This window comes from Oncorhynchus clarkii, unplaced genomic scaffold, assembly GCF_045791955.1.
Source record: "Oncorhynchus clarkii lewisi isolate Uvic-CL-2024 unplaced genomic scaffold, UVic_Ocla_1.0 unplaced_contig_616_pilon_pilon, whole genome shotgun sequence".
In the NCBI taxonomy this organism is placed as follows: Eukaryota; Metazoa; Chordata; class Actinopteri; order Salmoniformes; family Salmonidae; genus Oncorhynchus; species Oncorhynchus clarkii.
In genome coordinates this window covers 34,778-60,468 of record NW_027258246.1, presented here as the reverse complement: position 1 = coordinate 60,468, position 25,691 = coordinate 34,778, and the positions used below count along the sequence as shown (strand labels likewise).

Sequence of the window (25,691 nt, the reverse complement as noted above, 5' to 3'; positions counted from 1 at the left end):
AAACCTACTGAACCATCAAGCTGTCTGTGGGTGCATCTTACACTACTTGTTATGACTTGCAAGCAGCACTAGGTCTTTCCCAGGGTGAGCCTTTTGAACAATGACAGTTTAGCCATAGCACTTTTAATGAGATTAATCTGGAATGTTCTCTTGTCTGTGCCAGGCTAAAAATACCTGCTGACTGCACCACCGAGCTCAACCACAACGCGTACCTCTTCCTCCAGAGTGTCTTCGACAAGCACGACAAAGTAAGTCTTGGATGACATAACTCCTACTGTTGTGTTCCCTTCTGCCTCACACACACAAACATTCACAGGGTTTCCCAAAGTCCCAGTTGGAAGTTTCCCGGAATCAGGAGGGAATAAGCAGGGAGGGAATCCTCCAACCGGCTTTTGGGAAAGTTACCGGAATATTGCAGCCCTACACAAAGCTATCATATTTTTAGAACAGTGGTCCTAACCCGTGTGTGTGTGTGTGTGTGTGTGTGTGTGTGTGTGTGTGTGTGTGTGTGTGTGTGTGTGTGTGTGTGTGTGTGTGTGTGTGTGTGTGTGTGTCAGGACAGAGACTGTGCCTTGTCTCCAGAGGAAGTCAAGGACCTGTTCAAAGTGTTTCCCTACATGCCCTGGGGCCCCGACGTCAACAACACAGTGTGTACCAACGACCAGGGCTGGATCACCTACCAGGGTTACCTGTCACAGTGGACGTGAGTTAGGCCAGCATACCTGGACTACACTACCTGTTACCTCTGTCTAACTTGAATGATTTGGTAATGCAGTTATACAGCACTTTGCTGAAACTCAAACTTCTTCACTTTCGTATGCTACCGTAGATGTGTACCAAAGCCCCCCCCCCCCGACAGACACACACTAACAGGCCTTCAATTGTTTGATTGGCCAGGTTAACCACGTACCTGGATGTGCAGCGCTGCTTGGAGTACCTGGGCTACCTTGGCTACTCAATCATCTGTGAGCAGGAGTCCCAGGCAGCAGCCATCACAGGTAATGTGAGCGTGCGTGACTAGGTTTATATGCTTGTCATGTATTGGTGTTAATTATTGTGGCCTCTCTGTTTGTGCATTTGAAACATAATTAGTGGTGAGTTACTATAAATCTACAGTCACTGTATTTGTGTGTTTGCGTGCACATGCATCTGTATATCTGTATATGTTGTTCCTCACCCGTCTCTCCTCCCTCAGTGACCCGTAACAAGCGCATCGACCTGCAGAAGAAGCAGACGCAGCGCAGCGTGTTCCGCTGTAACATTCTGGGAGCCAGGGGGAGTGGCAAGACCAGCTTCCTGCAGGCCTTTCTGGGTCGCAACCTGCTGGTGAGTCCCTGGAGCTACCGGACAACTGGGGTGTATTCATTATGGCACACCCCAGCAAAATGTTTTGCAATGCAAAAATATGTTTTTTTCTTAATGGACAAATTCAGGTAGTCCCTCCCTGTTTCATTCAGTTTTTTTCCTAATTTGGTGCCTAATGTACATGTTCCTGGCTTTTCCATGGAAGGCTCACTGCTACCTGCTAAGCACACATTTCTGTTTCATAGCTACTTTTAAGTAGCCAGGGTGACTTGGGCAGTCTTACTGTGTTACCAACTCCTTTAAGACATAGCAAACTATCTATTATTATTATTATACAAACTTAACTATTTAGCAGTGAGGAATAAGATGTACTGTTGTATCAATGTGGAGTGGTGAATGTGTGTTTTTCTGCATTACTTAACAGAAACAGAGGAAGATCAGAGAAGACCATAAATCGTTTTACTCCATCAACACCACGTATGTCTACGGCCAGGAGAAGTACTTACTGGTGAGGCTGTGCATCTCTCTCCCCGTATCCATGCTTTCTGCCCGGTAACAAGATTAAAACCCCGGGAGATGGATTATAATACAGTTGTATCATTTATAATACTGTGTTTTATGTGTCCAGCTGTCTAGCAGTAAATCATGAGTGTTTTCCCCTCGTATGTTTTGGAAACTAATATGTTCAGTGTGACACAGTGAATATTAGAGAGGCCTTTCTGCTGAAACGTTGACATTGAATGGTCTCAACTATTTCCCCCTTCTCCCCTCTTCACCCCTCTCTCCTCTTCACCCCTCTCTCCTCTTCACCCCTCTTCACCCCTCTCTCCTCTTCACCCCTCTCTCCTCTTCACCCCTCTCTCCTCTTCACCCCTCTCTCCTCCCCGCTTCTCTCCTCTTTTGTCTCCCTGTAGCTTCATGAGGTGATGCCAGACTTTGACTTCCTCTCAGAGGAGGACCTGGCGTGTGACGTGGTCTGTTTGGTGTATGATGTCAACAACCCGCGCTCCTTTGAGTACTGTGCCAAGGTCTACAAGGTGTGTACAGTACCTAACTGACAAACTGTATCAAATCCATCCGTCCTTAGTTTAGTCCTGGGCCTGTATTCACCACATGTCTATAGTAGGAGGACTGATCTTGGATCAGGTCCCTCCCTGTCCATGTAATCCTATTCGTTATGATCTAAAAGGCTAAACTGATCCTAGATCAGCACTCCACTTGAGATGCTTTGTGAATATGGGCCCTGATCCTTGATTCACTAACCTGGAATAGAGGGACTTCTCAGCTTTCAGCTTTTCATCTTCTGAAACTGTTTACCAAAATGTTATGATATCAACAATCCTTACCTCGTCTTGTTCTTATAACTAACCTCTGAACTTGAACCTTTTGACCCATGACAGCAATACTTCATGGACAGCAAGACGCCGTGCATGATGATCGCCTCCAAGTCTGACCTGCACGAGGCGCGCCAGCACTACAGCCTGACCCCGCTGGACTTCTGCCGCAAGAACAAGCTGCACCCGCCCCAACCCTGGACCTGCAACACGGTGGACGCCCCCAACAAGGACCTCTACACCAAACTCACCACCATGGCCATGTACCCGTGAGTATAGTCCCCTCAAAGACCTCTACACCAAACTCACCACCATGGCCATGTACCCGTGAGTATAGTCCCCTCAAAGACCTCTACACCAAACTCACCACCATGGCCATGTACCCGTGAGTATAGTCCCCTCAAAGACCTCTACACCAAACTCACCACCATGGCCATGTACCCGTGAGTATAGTCCCCTCAAAGACCTCTACACCAAACTCACCACCATGGCCATGTACCCGTGAGTATAGTCCCCTCAAAGACCTCTACACCAAACTCACCACCATGGCCATGTACCCGTGAGTATAGTCCCCTCAAAGACCTCTACACCAAACTCACCACCATGGCCATGTACCCGTGAGTATAGTCCCCTCAAAGACCATAGTGGTCCTAATTCCATCCTCTGACTTCACCGTCACCTCGTAGTCTTTTCCTCCAGCCAGCCCTCTGTGACCTCGTTACGTCCTGTATGATGTCTCCAGACACCCCTGGCTTTCTATTGATCCCCTGTGTATGAGCAGGGGTGAGCCCAGCCCTCCACTGTCCTCCATGTCTCCCGTCCTCTCTAGTCCTACATTAAGCTGCTTCTTCCTGAGAGGGTGAGATATTTTAGGTGCTGTTTTATTTCAGTTCCTTAGCGTTGGCAACTGTCAATGTGTTGTGGTACTGTAAGGTGATGACTAGGCCATTTTAAGTCCCAAAACGAAGGTAATCCACTGAAAATCCTTTGGCCTTGAAGGAAGTCTCCCCAGTCAGCTGTACTGAATGGGTTTTATTGACTTGTTGACAGTCTTAACCATTCATTCTCTATGAGAGGTGGAGTTAGTCTTGTACTTTATTTAAGAGATTATCCATTGGATTAGATTAATGTCCATTTAATTGAGCCTTAAATCTCCGCTTTACAGGGAAGAACTCCCGTTATCTAATGTTAAAAGCATTGTCTTTCCCAAGGTATAGAGCCCTATAGCTAAGAATCCAGGCCCTTGCTCTTCAAATGACTGGACTCTAGGATGGAAATCTTTTGACAGAAATCATCAGCAGCTTCTGCTCTATACATTACAGTGCTTCACCTGTTTCAGACATCTCTCTTGATAGTGAACAGAGTTCTTTATGTAGTTAGGGCACTACTATTATTCTGCGTTCGTTGGGGATTTGGTACGGACTGTTTCAGTACCGTCTCAGGCTGCAGATCGACTGTAGGTCAGAGTGATTCATGCTATATAACCCAGGCCAACAGGTACGATTATAATGGTTTAGTTCCATGTATTTTAATGGTCAATCTGGAGATTCTGAGACGGGTTAGCTGTTTTTATTGAATTACCCTGAACTTTCTCATCACTTTGTCACTATTTCCTTCATTCTCTGTGGCTTTTCCCCTCTTCTACCTAAGGATGATTGTGGTATTACCACTAATGAAAGGTGTATGTTATTACAGAGGACATGTCTCCTTCTATATGTTATTACAGAGGACATGTCTCCTTCTGTATGTTATTACAGAGGACATGTCTCCTTCTGTATGTTATTACAGAGAACATGTCTCCTTCTGTATGTTATTACAGAGGACATGTCTCCTTCTATATGTTATTACAGAGGACATGTCTCCTTCTGTATGTTATTACAGAGGACATGTCTCCTTCTGTATGTTATTACAGAGGACATGTCTCCTTCTGTATGTTATTACAGAGGACATGTCTCCTTCTGTATGTTATTACAGAGGACATGTCTCCTTCTGTATGTTATTATAGAGGACATGTCTCCTTCTGTATGTATGTATGTATGTATGTATGTGAAGAATGTTTCTCAAGCTATGCAACTTTCATAATGCTCAGTACTTAGTTCTTACCACTTTCTCTGTATTACAGTACTTAGTAAAGTAATAACCAATCTTCTTTGCCTTTGTTAGTGATGGAGTTATTATTTCATAACTCAGTCACCCAAAGTCCAAGCCCCCCCCCCATCTGGTGCTAGAACAGGGTCTGTCTTTCAGGGTTCTGCCATCCCACAGTGATGTTTCCATGGAAACGTGTACAAATGTGGATCTGACTTCATCTTTGTGTGTTTGTATGTGCGTGCGTGTGTTGTGATTGTGTCTCCTCAGCCACGCCAAGCTCCGCTGCATGTGTACCTGCAACAGGTGTACCTTCTGCATCTGTCAGAACATCCTCCGGTCCCAGCTACTGACAAATATAAAGGCCAAATTCTACAGTGTTGTTCTGAACAGGTCCATACTGTAAATACTGTAGTGTTTAACAGCCCGTCCTCTCTCTCTCTCTCTCGTTCTCACTCTCTCTCTCTCTCTCTCTCTCTCCCCCATGAGGCGGGAGACCCTAGCTTTCTAACATGGGTGAAGGTTTTTCTCCTCTTCTCCCTCAATGCTTCCTCATAGTCAGGTTTACACTGCATATCCACAATGGAAAACTGGAAAAAAGTTTAAATTCTGAGATCTTATTTCGATCTCCAGGCCTGATTTGCACATCTCCATTGAATTTCAAATGATTCTATGGGTGGGTTTATAAGACTGTATTCCAAGTACTCATATCGGCTATAGAGTTGACAAGGAGGTTTCAAGACTCCATTTATTTGCTCTCCTTATTTGTTTTAACTCAATCAAGTGGATTGTCCAAGCTGCTTCTATCCCCATCTCTCTGTCCCCATCTCTCTGTCCCCATCTCTCTTACAACGAGAGCTCAGTAACAAGAGAGCTCAGTCCAATGCAGCCAGTGTTGCCCCTCAATGTTAATTCTGTGTTCTTATACTCAAACAAAATCAATGGGTATCCAAATCAGGGCTCCTGGGCATTAGGCATGTGCCATGCCTAAAGTACTCCAAAATTAGATCAAGCTTTTATTTTGTTGATTTTCTAGTTCTCAAAGATTATATTATAAAATATATAAAGGTTAATTATCTTTTCTACAAACTTTGTCTGGTTTTAGTCGTTTTAAGTTTAAACTGAAAGCGTTTTTCAAAGAAGTGTGTGTGTGTGTGTGTGTGTGTGTGTGTGTGTGTGTATATACATACAGTTGAAGTCAGAAGTTTACATACACCTTAGCCAAATACATTTAAACTCAGTTTTTCACAATTCCTGACATTTAATCCTAGTAAAGATTCCATGTCTTAGGTCAGTTAGGATCACCACTTTATTAAGAATGTGAAATGTCAGAATAATAGTAGAGAGAATGATTTATTTCAGCTTTCTTTCATCACATTTCTTTCATCACATTCATCACACATTTCTTTCATCACATTCCCAGTGGGTCAGAAGTTTACATACACTCAAATAGTATTTGGTAGCATTACCTTTTAAATTCTTTAACTTGGGTCAAACGTTTTGGGTATCCTTCCACAAGCTTCCCACAATAAGTTGGGTGAATTTTGGCCCATTCCTCCTGACAGAGCTGGTGGAACTGAGTCAGGTTTGTTGGCCTCTTTGCTCGCACACGCTTTTTCAGTTCTGCCCACACTTTTTCTATGGGATTGAGGTCAGGGCTTTGTGATGGCCACTCCAATACCTTGACTTTGTTGTCCTTAAGCCATTTTGTCACAACTTTGGAACTATGTTTGGGGTCATTGTTCATTTGGAAGACCCATTTGCGACCAAGCTTTAACTTCCTGACTGATGTCTTGAGATGTTGCTTCAATATATCCACATCATTTTCCTGCCTCATGATGCTATCTATTTTGTGAAGGGTCCCTCCTGCAGCAAAGCACCCCCACAACATGATGCTGCCACCCTCGTGCTTCACGGTTGGGATGGTGTTCTTCGGCTTGCAAGCCTCCCTCTTTTTCCTCCAAACATAGCGATGGTCAATATGGCCAAACAGTTCCATTTTTGTTTCATCAGACCAGAGGACATTTCTCCAAAAAGTACAATCTTTGTCCCCATGTGTAGTTGCAAACCGTAGGCTGGCTTTTTTATGGCGGTTTTGGAGCAGTGGCTTCTTCCTTGCTGAGCGGCCTTTAAGGTTATGTTGATATAGGACTGGTTTTACTGTGGATACTTTTGTACCTGTTTCCTCCAGCATCTTCACAAGGTCCTTTGCTGTTCTGTGATTGATTTGCATTTTCCGCACCAAAGTACGTTCATCTCTAGGAGACAGAATGCGTCTCCTTCCTGAGCGGTATGATGGCTGCATGGTCCCATGGTGTTTATACTGGCGTACTATTGTTTGCACAGATGAACGTGGTACATTCAGGCTTTTGGAAATTGCTCCCAAGGATGAACCAGACTTGTGGAGGTCTGCCATTTTTTTTCTGAGGCCTTGGCTGATTTCTTTTGATTTTCCCATGGTGTCAAACAAAGAGGCACTGAGTTTGAAGGTAGGCCTTGAACTACATCCTCAGGTACACCTCCAATTGACTCAAATGATGTCAATTAGCCTATCAGAAGCTTGTAAAGCCATGACATCATTTTCTGGAATTTTCCAAGCTGTTTAAAGGCACAGTCAACTTAGTGCCTGTAAACTTCTGACCCACTGGAGTTGTGATACAGTGAATTATAAGTGAAATAATCTGTATGTAAACAATTGTTGGAAAAATGTCTTGTGTCATGCACAAAGTAGATGTCCTAACCGACTTGCCAAAACTATAGTTTGTTAACAAGGAATTTGTGGAGTGGTTGAAAAATGAGTTTTAATGACTCCAACCTAAGTGTATGTAAACTTCCGACTTCAACTGTGTGTGTGTGTATGTATATATATATATATATATATATATTTTTGGTTTGGCGGCAACAGTTTAGCAGTGGTGGTGCGCCGCGGCAACAGTTTAGCAGTGGTGGTGCGCCGCGGCTAAATAAATACTGGGGAAACACTGTAGGCTAAGGTAGTGATCCAAAAATAAAGGAACTCAGTCCGGCTTTAAACTTACTCTTGAAAGTTATAACAGTAGAATGCACAAGGTACATTTTCAAAATTGGGTAGTGCATCATCAGTTCCTCTTGTCATGTCAGTCATTGCATAACTTAGAGCTATTTATTACTTGTCAGAAATATCCAGATCAACTAGCCCATGTCAGATGTGTTTTTATTTAGGTTTTTTTTGCCCATAGATATTGTTCAATTTTTTTGCCACTCAAATATCACAGAAATATACATTAGACATGGCAAAATGTGTAGAATTGCAAGAAAATTTGCTTTAAAACTGCAAAATGTTCTTTGAACACTATGACAATTTTTTTTAGAATTGCAGGAAATAAGCTTTAAACTTGCAAAATTCTCTCCACCAACAAGAGAGGTGTGAACAGTTTGTGTCATGAACAGTGCTTGTGCCCTTAGAAATAGACATGATGTTGGAAGAGGCCCAGAGTAAAAAAGTTTGGGAACCCCTGGGCGAAGGTATAGGTCAGCTGTAAGGTAACATAATACTATAGGTCTGCTGTAAGTAACATAATACTATAGGTCAGCTGTAAGTAACATAATACTATAGGTCAGCTGTAAGGTATCATAATACTATAGGTCTACTGTAAGGTAACATAATACTATAGGTCAGCTGTAAGGTAACATAATACTATAGGTCTACTGTAAGGTAACATAATACTATAGGTCTACTGTAAGGTAACATAATACTATAGGTCTACTGTAAGGTATCATAATACTATAGGTCTGCTGTAAGGTATCATAATACTATAGGTCAGCTGTAAGGTATCATAATACTATAGGTTTACTGTAAGGTAACATAATACTATAGGTCTGCTGTAAGGTAACATAATACAATAGGTCAGCTGTAAGGTATCATAATACAATAGGTCAGCTGTAAGGTAACATAATACTATAGGTCTGCTGTAAGGTATCATAATACTATAGGTCTACTGTAAGGTAACATAATACTATAGGTTTACTGTAAGGTATCATAATACTATAGGTCAGCTGTAAGGTAACATAATACTATAGGTCTACTGTAAGGTAACATAATACTATAGGTCTACTGTAAGGTAACATAATACTATAGGTCTACTGTAAGGTAACATAATACTATAGGTCAGCTGTAAGGTAACATAATACTATAGGTCTACTGTAAGGTAACATAATACTATAGGTCTGCTGTAAGGTAACATAATACTATAGGTCTACTGTAAGGTAACATAATACTATAGGTCAGCTGTAAGGTAACATAATACTATAGGTCTACTGTAAGGTAACATAATACTATAGGTCAGCTGTAAGGTAACATAATACTATAGGTCTACTGTAAGTAACATAATACTATAGGTCTACTGTAAGGTAACATAATACTATAGGTCTGCTGTAAGGTAACATAATACTATAGGTCTACTGTAAGGTAACATAATACTATAGGTATGCTGTAAGGTATCATAATACTATAGGTCTACTGTAAGGTAACATAATACTATAGGTCAGCTGTAAGGTAACATAATACTATAGGTCTACTGTAAGGTAACATAATACTATAGGTCAGCTGTAAGGTATCATAATACTATAGGTCTACTGTAAGGTAACATAATACTATAGGTCTACTGTAAGGTATCATAATACTATAGGTCTACTGTAAGGTATCATAATACTATAGGTCAGCTGTAAGGTATCATAATACTATAGGTCTACTGTAAGGTATCATAATACTATAGGTCTACTGTAAGTAACATAATACTATAGGTCTACTGTAAGGTAACATAATACTATAGGTCTGCTGTAAGGTAACATAATACTATAGGTCTGCTGTAAGGTAACATAATACTATAGGTCTACTGTAAGGTAACATAATACTATAGGTCTGCTGTAAGGTATCATAATACTATAGGTCAGCTGTAAGGTAACATAATACTATAGGTCAGCTGTAAGGTAACATAATACTATAGGTCTGCTGTAAGGTAACATAATACTATAGGTCTACTGTAAGGTAACATAATACTATAGGTCTACTGTAAGGTAACATAATACTATAGGTCTACTGTAAGGTAACATAATACTATAGGTCTACTGTAAGGTAACATAATACTATAGGTCAGCTGTAAGGTAACATAATACTATAGGTCTGCTGTAAGGTAACATAATACTATAGGTCTACTGTAAGGTATCATAATACTATAGGTCTACTGTAAGGTAACATAATACTATAGGTCTGCTGTAAGGTATCATAATACTATAGGTCTACTGTAAGGTAACATAATACTATAGGTCAGCTGTAAGGTAACATAATACTATAGGTCAGCTGTAAGGTATCATACATAATACTATAGGTCAGCTGTAAGGTAACATAATACTATAGGTCTACTGTAAGGTAACATAATACTATAGGTCTGCTGTAAGGTAACATAATACTATAGGTCAGCTGTAAGGTAACATAATACTATAGGTCAGCTGTAAGGTAACATAATACTATAGGTCAGCTGTAAGGTAACATAATACTATAGGTCTACTGTAAGGTATCATAATACTATAGGTCTACTGTAAGGTAACATAATACTATAGGTCTGCTGTAAGGTAACATAATACTATAGGTCTACTGTAAGGTAACATAATACTATAGGTCTACTGTAAGGTAACATAATACTATAGGTCAGCTGTAAGGTAACATAATACTATAGGTCTACTGTAAGGTAACATAATACTATAGGTCTGCTGTAAGGTAACATAATACTATAGGTCTGCTGTAAGGTATCATAATACTATAGGTCTGCTGTAAGGTATCATAATACTATAGGTCTGCTGTAAGGTAACATAATACAATAGGTCAGCTGTAAGGTATCATAATACAATAGGTCAGCTGTAAGGTAACATAATACTATAGGTCTGCTGTAAGGTAACATAATACTATAGGTCTACTGTAAGGTAACATAATACTATAGGTCTACTGTAAGGTAACTTAATACTATAGGTCTACTGTAAGGTAACATAATACTATAGGTCTGCTGTAAGGTAACATAATACTATAGGTCTACTGTAAGGTAACATAATACTATAGGTCTACTGTAAGGTAACATAATACTATAGGTCAGCTGTAAGGTAACATAATACTATAGGTCTACTGTAAGGTAACATAATACTATAGGTCTGCTGTAAGGTAACATAATACTATAGGTCTGCTGTAAGGTATCATAATACTATAGGTCTGCTGTAAGGTATCATAATACTATAGGTCTGCTGTAAGGTAACATAATACAATAGGTCAGCTGTAAGGTATCATAATACAATAGGTCAGCTGTAAGGTAACATAATACTATAGGTCTACTGTAAGGTAACATAATACTATAGGTCTGCTGTAAGGTAACATAATACTATAGGTCTACTGTAAGGTATCATAATACTATAGGTCTGCTGTAAGGTATCATAATACTATAGGTCTACTGTAAGGTAACATAATACTATAGGTCAGCTGTAAGGTAACATAATACTATAGGTCAGCTGTAAGGTATCATAATACTATAGGTCAGCTGTAAGGTAACATAATACTATAGGTCTGCTGTAAGGTAACATAATACTATAGGTCAGCTGTAAGGTAACATAATACTATAGGTCTACTGTAAGGTAACATAATACTATAGGTCAGCTGTAAGGTAACATAATACTATAGGTCAGCTGTAAGGTATCATAATACTATAGGTCAGCTGTAAGGTATCATAATACTATAGGTTTACTGTAAGGTAACATAATACTATAGGTCTGCTGTAAGGTAACATAATACTATAGGTTTACTGTAAGGTATCATAATACTATAGGTCTGCTGTAAGGTAACATAATACTATAGGTCAACTGTAAGGTAACATAATACTATAGGTTTACTGTAAGGTAACATAATACTATAGGTCTACTGTAAGGTAACATAATACTATAGGTCTGCTGTAAGGTAACATAATACTATAGGTTTACTGTAAGGTATCATAATACTATAGGTCTGCTGTAAGGTAACATAATACTATAGGTCAACTGTAAGGTAACATAATACTATAGGTCTACTGTAAGGTAACATAATACTATAGGTCAGCTGTAAGGTAACATAATACTATAGGTCTACTGTAAGGTAACATAATACTATAGGTCTGCTGTAAGGTAACATAATACTATAGGTCAGCTGTAAGGTATCATAATACTATAGGTCAGCTGTAAGGTAACATAATACTATAGGTCTACTGTAAGGTAACATAATACTATAGGTCTGCTGTAAGGTAACATAATACTATAGGTCTACTGTAAGGTAACATAATACTATAGGTCAGCTGTAAGGTAACATAATACTATAGGTCTACTGTAAGGTATCATAATACTATAGGTCTACTGTAAGGTAACATAATACTATAGGTCAGCTGTAAGGTAACATAATACTATAGGTCTGCTGTAAGGTATCATAATACTATAGGTCTGCTGTAAGGTAACATAATACTATAGGTCAGCTGTAAGGTAACATAATACTATAGGTCTACTGTAAGTAACATAATACTATAGGTCTACTGTAAGGTAACATAATACTATAGGTCTGCTGTAAGGTAACATAATACTATAGGTCTACTGTAAGGTAACATAATACTATAGGTATGCTGTAAGGTATCATAATACTATAGGTCTACTGTAAGGTAACATAATACTATAGGTCAGCTGTAAGGTAACATAATACTATAGGTCTACTGTAAGGTAACATAATACTATAGGTCAGCTGTAAGGTATCATAATACGATAGGTCTACTGTAAGGTAACATAATACTATAGGTCTACTGTAAGGTATCATAATACTATAGGTCTACTGTAAGGTATCATAATACTATAGGTCAGCTGTAAGGTATCATAATACTATAGGTCTACTGTAAGGTATCATAATACTATAGGTCTACTGTAAGTAACATAATACTATAGGTCTACTGTAAGGTAACATAATACTATAGGTCTACTGTAAGGTATCATAATACTATAGGTCTACTGTAAGTAACATAATACTATAGGTCTACTGTAAGGTAACATAATACTATAGGTCTGCTGTAAGGTAACATAATACTATAGGTCTGCTGTAAGGTAACATAATACTATAGGTCTACTGTAAGGTAACATAATACTATAGGTCTGCTGTAAGGTATCATAATACTATAGGTCAGCTGTAAGGTAACATAATACTATAGGTCTACTGTAAGGTAACCTAATACTATAGGTCTACTGTAAGGTAACATAATACTATAGGTCTACTGTAAGGTAACATAATACTATAGGTCAGCTGTAAGGTAACATAATACTATAGGTCTGCTGTAAGGTAACATAATACTATAGGTCAGCTGTAAGGTAACATAATACTATAGGTCTGCTGTAAGGTAACATAATACTATAGGTCTACTGTAAGGTATCATAATACTATAGGTCTACTGTAAGGTAACATAATACTATAGGTCTGCTGTAAGGTATCATAATACTATAGGTCTACTGTAAGGTATCATAATACAATAGGTCAGCTGTAAGGTATCATAATACTATAGGTCAGCTGTAAGGTAACATAATACTATAGGTCAGCTGTAAGGTAACATAATACTATAGGTCTACTGTAAGGTAACATAATACTATAGGTCAGCTGTAAGGTAACATAATACTATAGGTCTGCTGTAAGGTAACATAATACTATAGGTCTACTGTAAGGTATCATAATACTATAGGTCTACTGTAAGGTAACATAATACTATAGGTCTGCTGTAAGGTATCATAATACTATAGGTCTACTGTAAGGTATCATAATACAATAGGTCAGCTGTAAGGTATCATAATACTATAGGTCAGCTGTAAGGTAACATAATACTATAGGTCTGCTGTAAGGTAACATAATACCATAGGTCAGCTGTAAGGTAACATAATACTATAGGTCAGCTGTAAGGTATCATACATAATACTATAGGTCAGCTGTAAGGTAACATAATACTATAGGTCTACTGTAAGGTAACATAATACTATAGGTCTGCTGTAAGGTAACATAATACTATAGGTCAGCTGTAAGGTAACATAATACTATAGGTCTGCTGTAAGGTAACATAATACTATAGGTCTGCTGTAAGGTAACATAATACTATAGGTCAGCTGTAAGGTAACATAATACTATAGGTCTACTGTAAGGTAACATAATACTATAGGTCTGCTGTAAGGTAACATAATACTATAGGTCAGCTGTAAGGTATCATAATACTATAGGTCTACTGTAAGGTATCATAATACTATAGGTCTACTGTAAGGTAACATAATACTATAGGTTTACTGTAAGGTAACATAATACTATAGGTCTGCTGTAAGGTAACATAATACTATAGGTTTACTGTAAGGTATCATAATACTATAGGTCTGCTGTAAGGTATCATAATACTATAGGTCTGCTGTAAGGTAACATAATACTATAGGTCTACTGTAAGGTATCATAATACAATAGGTCTACTGTAAGGTATCATAATACTATAGGTCTGCTGTAAGGTAACATAATACTATAGGTCTGCTGTAAGGTATCATAATACTATAGGTCTGCTGTAAGGTATCATAATACTATAGGTCTGCTGTAAGGTAACATAATACAATAGGTCAGCTGTAAGGTAACATAATACTATAGGTCTGCTGTAAGGTAACATAATACTATAGGTCTACTGTAAGGTAACATAATACTATAGGTCTACTGTAAGGTAACATAATACTATAGGTCAGCTGTAAGGTAACATAATACTATAGGTCTACTGTAAGGTAACATAATACTATAGGTCTGCTGTAAGGTAACATAATACTATAGGTCAGCTGTAAGGTATCATAATACTATAGGTCTGCTGTAAGGTAACATAATACTATAGGTCAGCTGTAAGGTATCATAATACTATAGGTCAGCTGTAAGGTAACAGAATACTATAGGTCAGCTGTAAGGTAACATAATACTATAGGTTTACTGTAAGGTAACATAATACTATAGGTTTACTGTAAGGTAACATAATACTATAGGTCTGCTGTAAGGTATCATAATACTATAGGTCAGCTGTAAGGTAACATAATACTATAGGTCTACTGTAAGGTATCATAATACTATAGGTCTACTGTAAGGTAACATAATACTATAGGTCAGCTGTAAGGTAACATAATACTATAGGTCTGCTGTAAGGTATCATAATACTATAGGTCAGCTGTAAGGTAACATAATACTATAGGTATGCTGTAAGGTATCATAATACTATAGGTCTACTGTAAGGTAACATAATACTATAGGTCAGCTGTAAGGTAACATAATACTATAGGTCTACTGTAAGGTAACATAATACTATAGGTCAGCTGTAAGGTAACATAATACTATAGGTCTACTGTAAGTAACATAATACTATAGGTCTACTGTAAGGTAACATAATACTATAGGTCTGCTGTAAGGTAACATAATACTATAGGTCTACTGTAAGGTAACATAATACTATAGGTATGCTGTAAGGTATCATAATACTATAGGTCTACTGTAAGGTAACATAATACTATAGGTCAGCTGTAAGGTAACATAATACTATAGGTCTACTGTAAGGTAACATAATACTATAGGTCAGCTGTAAGGTATCATAATACGATAGGTCTACTGTAAGGTATCATAATACTATAGGTCAGCTGTAAGGTAACATAATACTATAGGTCAGCTGTAAGGTAACATAATACTATAGGTCTACTGTAAGGTATCATAATACTATAGGTCTACTGTAAGGTAACATAATACTATAGGTCTGCTGTAAGGTAACATAATACTATAGGTCAGCTGTAAGGTAACATAATACTATAGGTCTGCTGTAAGGTATCATAATACTATAGGTCTACTGTAAGGTAACATAATACTATAGGTCTGCTGTAAGGTAACATAATACTATAGGTTTACTGTAAGGTATCATAATACTATAGGTCTGCTGTAAGGTAACATAATACTATAGGTCAACTGTAAGGTAACATAATACTATAGGTCTACTGTAAGGTAACATAATACTATAGGTCAGCTGTAAGGTAACATAATACTATAGGTCTACTGTAAGGTAACATAATACTATAGGTCTGCTGTAAGGTAACATAATACTATAGGTCAGCTGTAAGGTATCATAATACTATAGGTCAGCTGTAAGGTAACATAATACTATAGGTCTACTGTAAGGTAACATAATACTATAGGTCTGCTGTAAGGTAACATAATACTATAGGTCTACTGTAAGGTAACATAATACTATAGGTCAGCTGTAAGGTAACATAATACTATAGGTCTACTGTAAGGTATCATAATACTATAGGTCTACTGTAAGGTAACATAATACTATAGGTCAGCTGTAAGGTAACATAATACTATAGGTCTGCTGTAAGGTATCATAATACTATAGGTCTGCTGTAAGGTAACATAATACTATAGGTCAGCTGTAAGGTAACATAATACTATAGGTCTACTGTAAGTAACATAATACTATAGGTCTACTGTAAGGTAACATAATACTATAGGTCTGCTGTAAGGTAACATAATACTATAGGTCTACTGTAAGGTAACATAATACTATAGGTATGCTGTAAGGTATCATAATACTATAGGTCTACTGTAAGGTAACATAATACTATAGGTCAGCTGTAAGGTAACATAATACTATAGGTCTACTGTAAGGTAACATAATACTATAGGTCAGCTGTAAGGTATCATAATACGATAGGTCTACTGTAAGGTAACATAATACTATAGGTCTACTGTAAGGTATCATAATACTATAGGTCTACTGTAAGGTATCATAATACTATAGGTCAGCTGTAAGGTATCATAATACTATAGGTCTACTGTAAGGTATCATAATACTATAGGTCTACTGTAAGGTAACATAATACTATAGGTCTACTGTAAGGTATCATAATACTATAGGTCTACTGTAAGTAACATAATACTATAGGTCTACTGTAAGGTAACATAATACTATAGGTCTGCTGTAAGGTAACATAATACTATAGGTCTGCTGTAAGGTAACATAATACTATAGGTCTACTGTAAGGTAACATAATACTATAGGTCTGCTGTAAGGTATCATAATACTATAGGTCAGCTGTAAGGTAACATAATACTATAGGTCTACTGTAAGGTAACCTAATACTATAGGTCTACTGTAAGGTAACATAATACTATAGGTCTACTGTAAGGTAACATAATACTATAGGTCAGCTGTAAGGTAACATAATACTATAGGTCTGCTGTAAGGTAACATAATACTATAGGTCAGCTGTAAGGTAACATAATACTATAGGTCTGCTGTAAGGTAACATAATACTATAGGTCTACTGTAAGGTATCATAATACTATAGGTCTACTGTAAGGTAACATAATACTATAGGTCTGCTGTAAGGTATCATAATACTATAGGTCTACTGTAAGGTATCATAATACAATAGGTCAGCTGTAAGGTATCATAATACTATAGGTCAGCTGTAAGGTAACATAATACTATAGGTCAGCTGTAAGGTAACATAATACTATAGGTCTACTGTAAGGTAACATAATACTATAGGTCAGCTGTAAGGTAACATAATACTATAGGTCTGCTGTAAGGTAACATAATACTATAGGTCTACTGTAAGGTATCATAATACTATAGGTCTACTGTAAGGTAACATAATACTATAGGTCTGCTGTAAGGTATCATAATACTATAGGTCTACTGTAAGGTATCATAATACAATAGGTCAGCTGTAAGGTATCATAATACTATAGGTCAGCTGTAAGGTAACATAATACTATAGGTCTGCTGTAAGGTAACATAATACCATAGGTCAGCTGTAAGGTAACATAATACTATAGGTCAGCTGTAAGGTATCATACATAATACTATAGGTCAGCTGTAAGGTAACATAATACTATAGGTCTACTGTAAGGTAACATAATACTATAGGTCTGCTGTAAGGTAACATAATACTATAGGTCAGCTGTAAGGTAACATAATACTATAGGTCTGCTGTAAGGTAACATAATACTATAGGTCTGCTGTAAGGTAACATAATACTATAGGTCAGCTGTAAGGTAACATAATACTATAGGTCTACTGTAAGGTAACATAATACTATAGGTCTGCTGTAAGGTAACATAATACTATAGGTCAGCTGTAAGGTATCATAATACTATAGGTCTACTGTAAGGTATCATAATACTATAGGTCTACTGTAAGGTAACATAATACTATAGGTTTACTGTAAGGTAACATAATACTATAGGTCTGCTGTAAGGTAACATAATACTATAGGTTTACTGTAAGGTATCATAATACTATAGGTCTGCTGTAAGGTATCATAATACAATAGGTCTACTGTAAGGTATCATAATACTATAGGTCTGCTGTAAGGTAACATAATACTATAGGTCTACTGTAAGGTATCATAATACAATAGGTCTACTGTAAGGTATCATAATACTATAGGTCTGCTGTAAGGTAACATAATACTATAGGTCTACTGTAAGGTATCATAATACTATAGGTCTACTGTAAGGTAACATAATACTATAGGTCTGCTGTAAGGTATCATAATACTATAGGTCTACTGTAAGGTATCATAATACAATAGGTCAGCTGTAAGGTATCATAATACTATAGGTCAGCTGTAAGGTAACATAATACTATAGGTCTGCTGTAAGGTAACATAATACCATAGGTCAGCTGTAAGGTAACATAATACTATAGGTCAGCTGTAAGGTATCATACATAATACTATAGGTCAGCTGTAAGGTAACATAATACTATAGGTCTACTGTAAGGTAACATAATACTATAGGTCTGCTGTAAGGTAACATAATACTATAGGTCAGCTGTAAGGTAACATAATACTATAGGTCTGCTGTAAGGTAACATAATACTATAGGTCTGCTGTAAGGTAACATAATACTATAGGTCAGCTGTAAGGTAACATAATACTATAGGTCTACTGTAAGGTAACATAATACTATAGGTCTGCTGTAAGGTAACATAATACTATAGGTCAGCTGTAAGGTATCATAATACTATAGGTCTACTGTAAGGTATCATAATACTATAGGTCTACTGTAAGGTAACATAATACTATAGGTTTACTGTAAGGTAACATAATACTATAGGTCTGCTGTAAGGTAACATAATACTATAGGTTTACTGTAAGGTATCATAATACTATAGGTCTGCTGTAAGGTATCATAATACAATAGGTCTACTGTAAGGTATCATAATACTATAGGTCTGCTGTAAGGTAACATAATACTATAGGTCTACTGTAAGGTATCATAATACAATAGGTCTACTGTAAGGTATCATAATACTATAGGTCTGCTGTAAGGTAACATAATACTATAGGTCTGCTGTAAGGTATCATAATACTATAGGTCTGCTGTAAGGTAACATAATACAATAGGTCAGCTGTAAGGTAACATAATACTATAGGTCTGCTGTAAGGTAACATAATACTATAGGTCTACTGTAAGGTAACATAATACTATAGGTCTACTGTAAGGTAACATAATACTATAGGTCAGCTGTAAGGTAACATAATACTATAGGTCTACTGTAAGGTAACATAATACTATAGGTCTGCTGTAAGGTAACATAATACTATAGGTCAGCTGTAAGGTATCATAATACTATAGGTCTGCTGTAAGGTAACATAATACTATAGGTCAGCTGTAAGGTATCATAATACTATAGGTCAGCTGTAAGGTAACAGAATACTATAGGTCAGCTGTAAGGTAACATAATACTATAGGTTTACTGTAAGGTAACATAATACTATAGGTTTACTGTAAGGTAACATAATACTATAGGTCTGCTGTAAGGTATCATAATACTATAGGTCAGCTGTAAGGTAACATAATACTATAGGTCTACTGTAAGGTATCATAATACTATAGGTCTACTGTAAGGTAACATAATACTATAGGTCAGCTGTAAGGTAACATAATACTATAGGTCTGCTGTAAGGTATCATAATACTATAGGTCAGCTGTAAGGTAACATAATACTATAGGTATGCTGTAAGGTATCATAATACTATAGGTCTACTGTAAGGTAACATAATACTATAGGTCAGCTGTAAGGTAACATAATACTATAGGTCTACTGTAAGGTAACATAATACTATAGGTCAGCTGTAAGGTAACATAATACTATAGGTCTACTGTAAGTAACATAATACTATAGGTCTACTGTAAGGTAACATAATACTATAGGTCTACTGTAAGGTAACATAATACTATAGGTCTACTGTAAGGTAACATAATACTATAGGTATGCTGTAAGGTATCATAATACTATAGGTCTACTGTAAGGTAACATAATACTATAGGTCAGCTGTAAGGTAACATAATACTATAGGTCTACTGTAAGGTAACATAATACTATAGGTCAGCTGTAAGGTATCATAATACGATAGGTCTACTGTAAGGTAACATAATACTATAGGTCTACTGTAAGGTATCATAATACTATAGGTCTACTGTAAGTAACATAATACTATAGGTCTACTGTAAGGTAACATAATACTATAGGTCTGCTGTAAGGTAACATAATACTATAGGTCTACTGTAAGGTAACATAATACTATAGGTCTGCTGTAAGGTATCATAATACTATAGGTCTACTGTAAGGTATCATAATACTATAGGTCAGCTGTAAGGTAACATAATACTATAGGTCAGCTGTAAGGTAACATAATACTATAGGTCTACTGTAAGGTAACATAATACTATAGGTCAGCTGTAAGGTAACATAATACTATAGGTCTGCTGTAATGTAACATAATACTATAGGTCTACTGTAAGGTATCATAATACTATAGGTCTACTGTAAGGTAACATAATACTATAGGTCTGCTGTAAGGTATCATAATACTATAGGTCTACTGTAAGGTATCATAATACAATAGGTCAGCTGTAAGGTATCATAATACTATAGGTCAGCTGTAAGGTAACATAATACTATAGGTCTGCTGTAAGGTAACATAATACTATAGGTCAGCTGTAAGGTAACATAATACTATAGGTCAGCTGTAAGGTATCATACATAATACTATAGGTCAGCTGTAAGGTAACATAATACTATAGGTCTACTGTAAGGTAACATAATACTATAGGTCTGCTGTAAGGTAACATAATACTATAGGTCAGCTGTAAGGTAACATAATACTATAGGTCTGCTGTAAGGTAACATAATACTATAGGTCTGCTGTAAGGTAACATAATACTATAGGTCAGCTGTAAGGTAACATAATACTATAGGTCTACTGTAAGGTAACATAATACTATAGGTCTACTGTAAGGTAACATAATACTATAGGTCTACTGTAAGTAACATAATACTATAGGTCTACTGTAAGGTAACATAATACTATAGGTCAGCTGTAAGGTAACATAATACTATAGGTCAGCTGTAAGGTAACATAATACTATAGGTCAGCTGTAAGGTAACATAATACTATAGGTCTGCTGTAAGGTAACATAATACTATAGGTCAGCTGTAAGGTAACATAATACTATAGGTCTGCTGTAAGGTATCATAATACTATAGGTCTACTGTAAGGTAACATAATACTATAGGTCTGCTGTAAGGTATCATAATACTATAGGTCTACTGTAAGGTATCATAATACTATAGGTCTGCTGTAAGGTATCATAATACTATAGGTCAGCTGTAAGGTAACATAATACTATAGGTCAGCTGTAAGGTAACATAATACTATAGGTCTGCTGTAAGGTATCATAATACTATAGGTCAGCTGTAAGGTAACATAATACTATAGGTCTACTGTAAGGTAACATAATACTATAGGTCTGCTGTAAGGTAACATAATACTATAGGTCTACTGTAAGGTAACATAATACTATAGGTCTACTGTAAGGTAACATAATACTATAGGTCTGCTGTAAGGTATCATAATACTATAGGTCTACTGTAAGGTATCATAATACTATAGGTCTACTGTAAGGTAACATAATACTATAGGTCTGCTGTAAGGTAACATAATACTATAGGTCTACTGTAAGGTAACATAATACTATAGGTATGCTGTAAGGTATCATAATACTATAGGTCTACTGTAAGGTAACATAATACTATAGGTCTACTGTAAGGTATCATAATACTATAGGTCTACTGTAAGGTATCATAATACTATAGGTCAGCTGTAAGGTATCATAATACTATAGGTCTACTGTAAGGTATCATAATACTATAGGTCTACTGTAAGTAACATAATACTATAGGTCTACTGTAAGGTAACATAATACTATAGGTCTACTGTAAGGTATCATAATACTATAGGTCTACTGTAAGTAACATAATACTATAGGTCTACTGTAAGGTAACATAATACTATAGGTCTGCTGTAAGGTAACATAATACTATAGGTCTACTGTAAGGTAACATAATACTATAGGTCTGCTGTAAGGTATCATAATACTATAGGTCTACTGTAAGGTATCATAATACTATAGGTCAGCTGTAAGGTAACATAATACTATAGGTCAGCTGTAAGGTAACATAATACTATAGGTCAGCTGTAAGGTAACATAATACTATAGGTCTGCTGTAAGGTAACATAATACTATAGGTCTACTGTAAGGTAACATAATACTATAGGTCTACTGTAAGGTAACATAATACTATAGGTCTACTGTAAGGTAACATAATACTATAGGTCTACTGTAAGGTAACATAATACTATAGGTCTACTGTAAGGTAACATAATACTATAGGTCAGCTGTAAGGTAACATAATACTATAGGTCTGCTGTAAGGTAACATAATACTATAGGTCTACTGTAAGGTATCATAATACTATAGGTTTACTGTAAGGTAACATAATACTATAGGTCTACTGTAAGTAACATAATACTATAGGTCTACTGTAAGTAACATAATACTATAGGTCTACTGTAAGTAACATAATACTATAGGTCAGCTGTAAGGTAACATAATACTATAGGTCTGCTGTAAGGTATCATAATACTATAGGTCTACTGTAAGGTAACATAATACTATAGGTCTACTGTAAGGTAACATAATACTATAGGTCTACTGTAAGGTAACATAATACTATAGGTCTGCTGTAAGGTAACATAATACTATAGGTCTGCTGTAAGGTAACATAATACTATAGGTCTACTGTAAGGTAACATAATACTATAGGTCTGCTGTAAGGTAACATAATACTATAGGTCTACTGTAAGGTAACATAATACTATAGGTCTACTGTAAGGTAACATAATACTATAGGTCTACTGTAAGGTAACATAATACTATAGGTCTACTGTAAGGTAACAGAATACTATAGGTCAGCTGTAAGGTATCATAATACTATAGGTCTACTGTAAGGTATCATAATACTATAGGTCTACTGTAAGTAACATAATACTATAGGTCTACTGTAAGTAACATAATACTATAGGTCTACTGTAAGTAACATAATACTATAGGTCAGCTGTAAGGTAACATAATACTATAGGTCTGCTGTAAGGTATCATAATACTATAGGTCTACTGTAAGGTAACATAATACTATAGGTCTACTGTAAGGTAACATAATACTATAGGTCTACTGTAAGGTAACATAATACTATAGGTCAGCTGTAAGGTAACATAATACTATAGGTCTACTGTAAGGTAACATAATACTATAGGTCTGCTGTAAGGTAACATAATACTATAGGTCTGCTGTAAGGTAACATAATACTATAGGTCTACTGTAAGGTAACATAATACTATAGGTCTGCTGTAAGGTAACATAATACTATAGGTCTGCTGTAAGGTATCATAATACTATAGGTCTACTGTAAGGTAACATAATACTATAGGTCTGCTGTAAGGTATCATAATACTATAGGTCTACTGTAAGGTAACATAATACTATAGGTCTACTGTAAGGTAACATAATACTATAGGTCAGCTGTAAGGTAACATAATACTATAGGTCTGCTGTAAGGTAACATAATACTATAGGTCAGCTGTAAGGTAACATAATACTATAGGTCTACTGTAAGTAACATAATACTATAGGTCTACTGTAAGGTAACATAATACTATAGGTCTGCTGTAAGGTAACATAATACTATAGGTCTACTGTAAGGTAACATAATACTATAGGTATGCTGTAAGGTATCATAATACGATAGGTCTACTGTAAGGTAACATAATACTATAGGTCTACTGTAAGGTATCATAATACTATAGGTCTACTGTAAGGTATCATAATACTATAGGTCAGCTGTAAGGTATCATAATACTATAGGTCTACTGTAAGGTATCATAATACTATAGGTCTACTGTAAGTAACATAATACTATAGGTCTACTGTAAGGTAACATAATACTATAGGTCTACTGTAAGGTATCATAATACTATAGGTCTACTGTAAGTAACATAATACTATAGGTCTACTGTAAGGTAACATAATACTATAGGTCTGCTGTAAGGTAACATAATACTATAGGTCTGCTGTAAGGTAACATAATACTATAGGTCTACTGTAAGGTAACATAATACTATAGGTCTGCTGTAAGGTATCATAATACTATAGGTCTACTGTAAGGTATCATAATACAATAGGTCAGCTGTAAGGTATCATAATACTATAGGTCAGCTGTAAGGTAACATAATACTATAGGTCAGCTGTAAGGTAACATAATACTATAGGTCTACTGTAAGGTAACATAATACTATAGGTCAGCTGTAAGGTAACATAATACTATAGGTCTGCTGTAAGGTAACATAATACTATAGGTCTACTGTAAGGTATCATAATACTATAGGTCTACTGTAAGGTAACATAATACTATAGGTCTGCTGTAAGGTATCATAATACTATAGGTCTACTGTAAGGTATCATAATACAATAGGTCAGCTGTAAGGTATCATAATACTATAGGTCAGCTGTAAGGTAACATAATACTATAGGTCTGCTGTAAGGTAACATAATACCATAGGTCAGCTGTAAGGTAACATAATACTATAGGTCAGCTGTAAGGTATCATACATAATACTATAGGTCAGCTGTAAGGTAACATAATACTATAGGTCTACTGTAAGGTAACATAATACTATAGGTCTGCTGTAAGGTAACATAATACTATAGGTCTGCTGTAAGGTAACATAATACTATAGGTCAGCTGTAAGGTATCATAATACTATAGGTCTACTGTAAGGTATCATAATACTATAGGTCTACTGTAAGGTAACATAATACTATAGGTTTACTGTAAGGTAACATAATACTATAGGTCTGCTGTAAGGTAACATAATACTATAGGTTTACTGTAAGGTATCATAATACTATAGGTCTGCTGTAAGGTATCATAATACAATAGGTCTACTGTAAGGTATCATAATACTATAGGTCTGCTGTAAGGTAACATAATACTATAGGTCTACTGTAAGGTATCATAATACAATAGGTCTACTGTAAGGTATCATAATACTATAGGTCTGCTGTAAGGTAACATAATACTATAGGTCTGCTGTAAGGTATCATAATACTATAGGTCTGCTGTAAGGTAACATAATACAATAGGTCAGCTGTAAGGTAACATAATACTATAGGTCTGCTGTAAGGTAACATAATACTATAGGTCTACTGTAAGGTAACATAATACTATAGGTCTACTGTAAGGTAACATAATACTATAGGTCAGCTGTAAGGTAACATAATACTATAGGTCTACTGTAAGGTAACATAATACTATAGGTCTGCTGTAAGGTAACATAATACTATAGGTCAGCTGTAAGGTATCATAATACTATAGGTCTGCTGTAAGGTAACATAATACTATAGGTCAGCTGTAAGGTATCATAATACTATAGTTCAGCTGTAAGGTAACAGAATACTATAGGTCAGCTGTAAGGTAACATAATACT

The 25,691-nt window shown here is 36.2% G+C and overlaps 1 protein-coding gene across 4 annotated transcripts in view; it reads left to right on the top strand.

The window, feature by feature from the left end:
- Positions 1-25,691, top strand: part of LOC139396241 (mitochondrial Rho GTPase 1-A) — a 52,074-nt gene that overhangs the window by 10,446 nt on the left and 15,937 nt on the right. For 3 of the 4 annotated variants that reach the window (XR_011630746.1, XM_071143384.1, XM_071143385.1), the window contains exons 11-18: positions 164-248; positions 558-703; positions 898-998; positions 1,196-1,326; positions 1,730-1,813; positions 2,220-2,342; positions 2,706-2,908; positions 4,998-5,120. Coding sequence is in view for 3 of the 4 variants with exons in the window: in XM_071143384.1 (XP_070999485.1) it covers positions 164-248; positions 558-703; positions 898-998; positions 1,196-1,326; positions 1,730-1,813; positions 2,220-2,342; positions 2,706-2,908; positions 4,998-5,120 (996 nt within the window). In the remaining variant the exon portion in view is untranslated. The remainder of the gene's footprint in view (positions 1-163; positions 249-557; positions 704-897; positions 999-1,195; positions 1,327-1,729; positions 1,814-2,219; positions 2,343-2,705; positions 2,909-4,997; positions 5,121-25,691) is intronic. The other variant, XM_071143386.1, reaches the window with a different exon arrangement.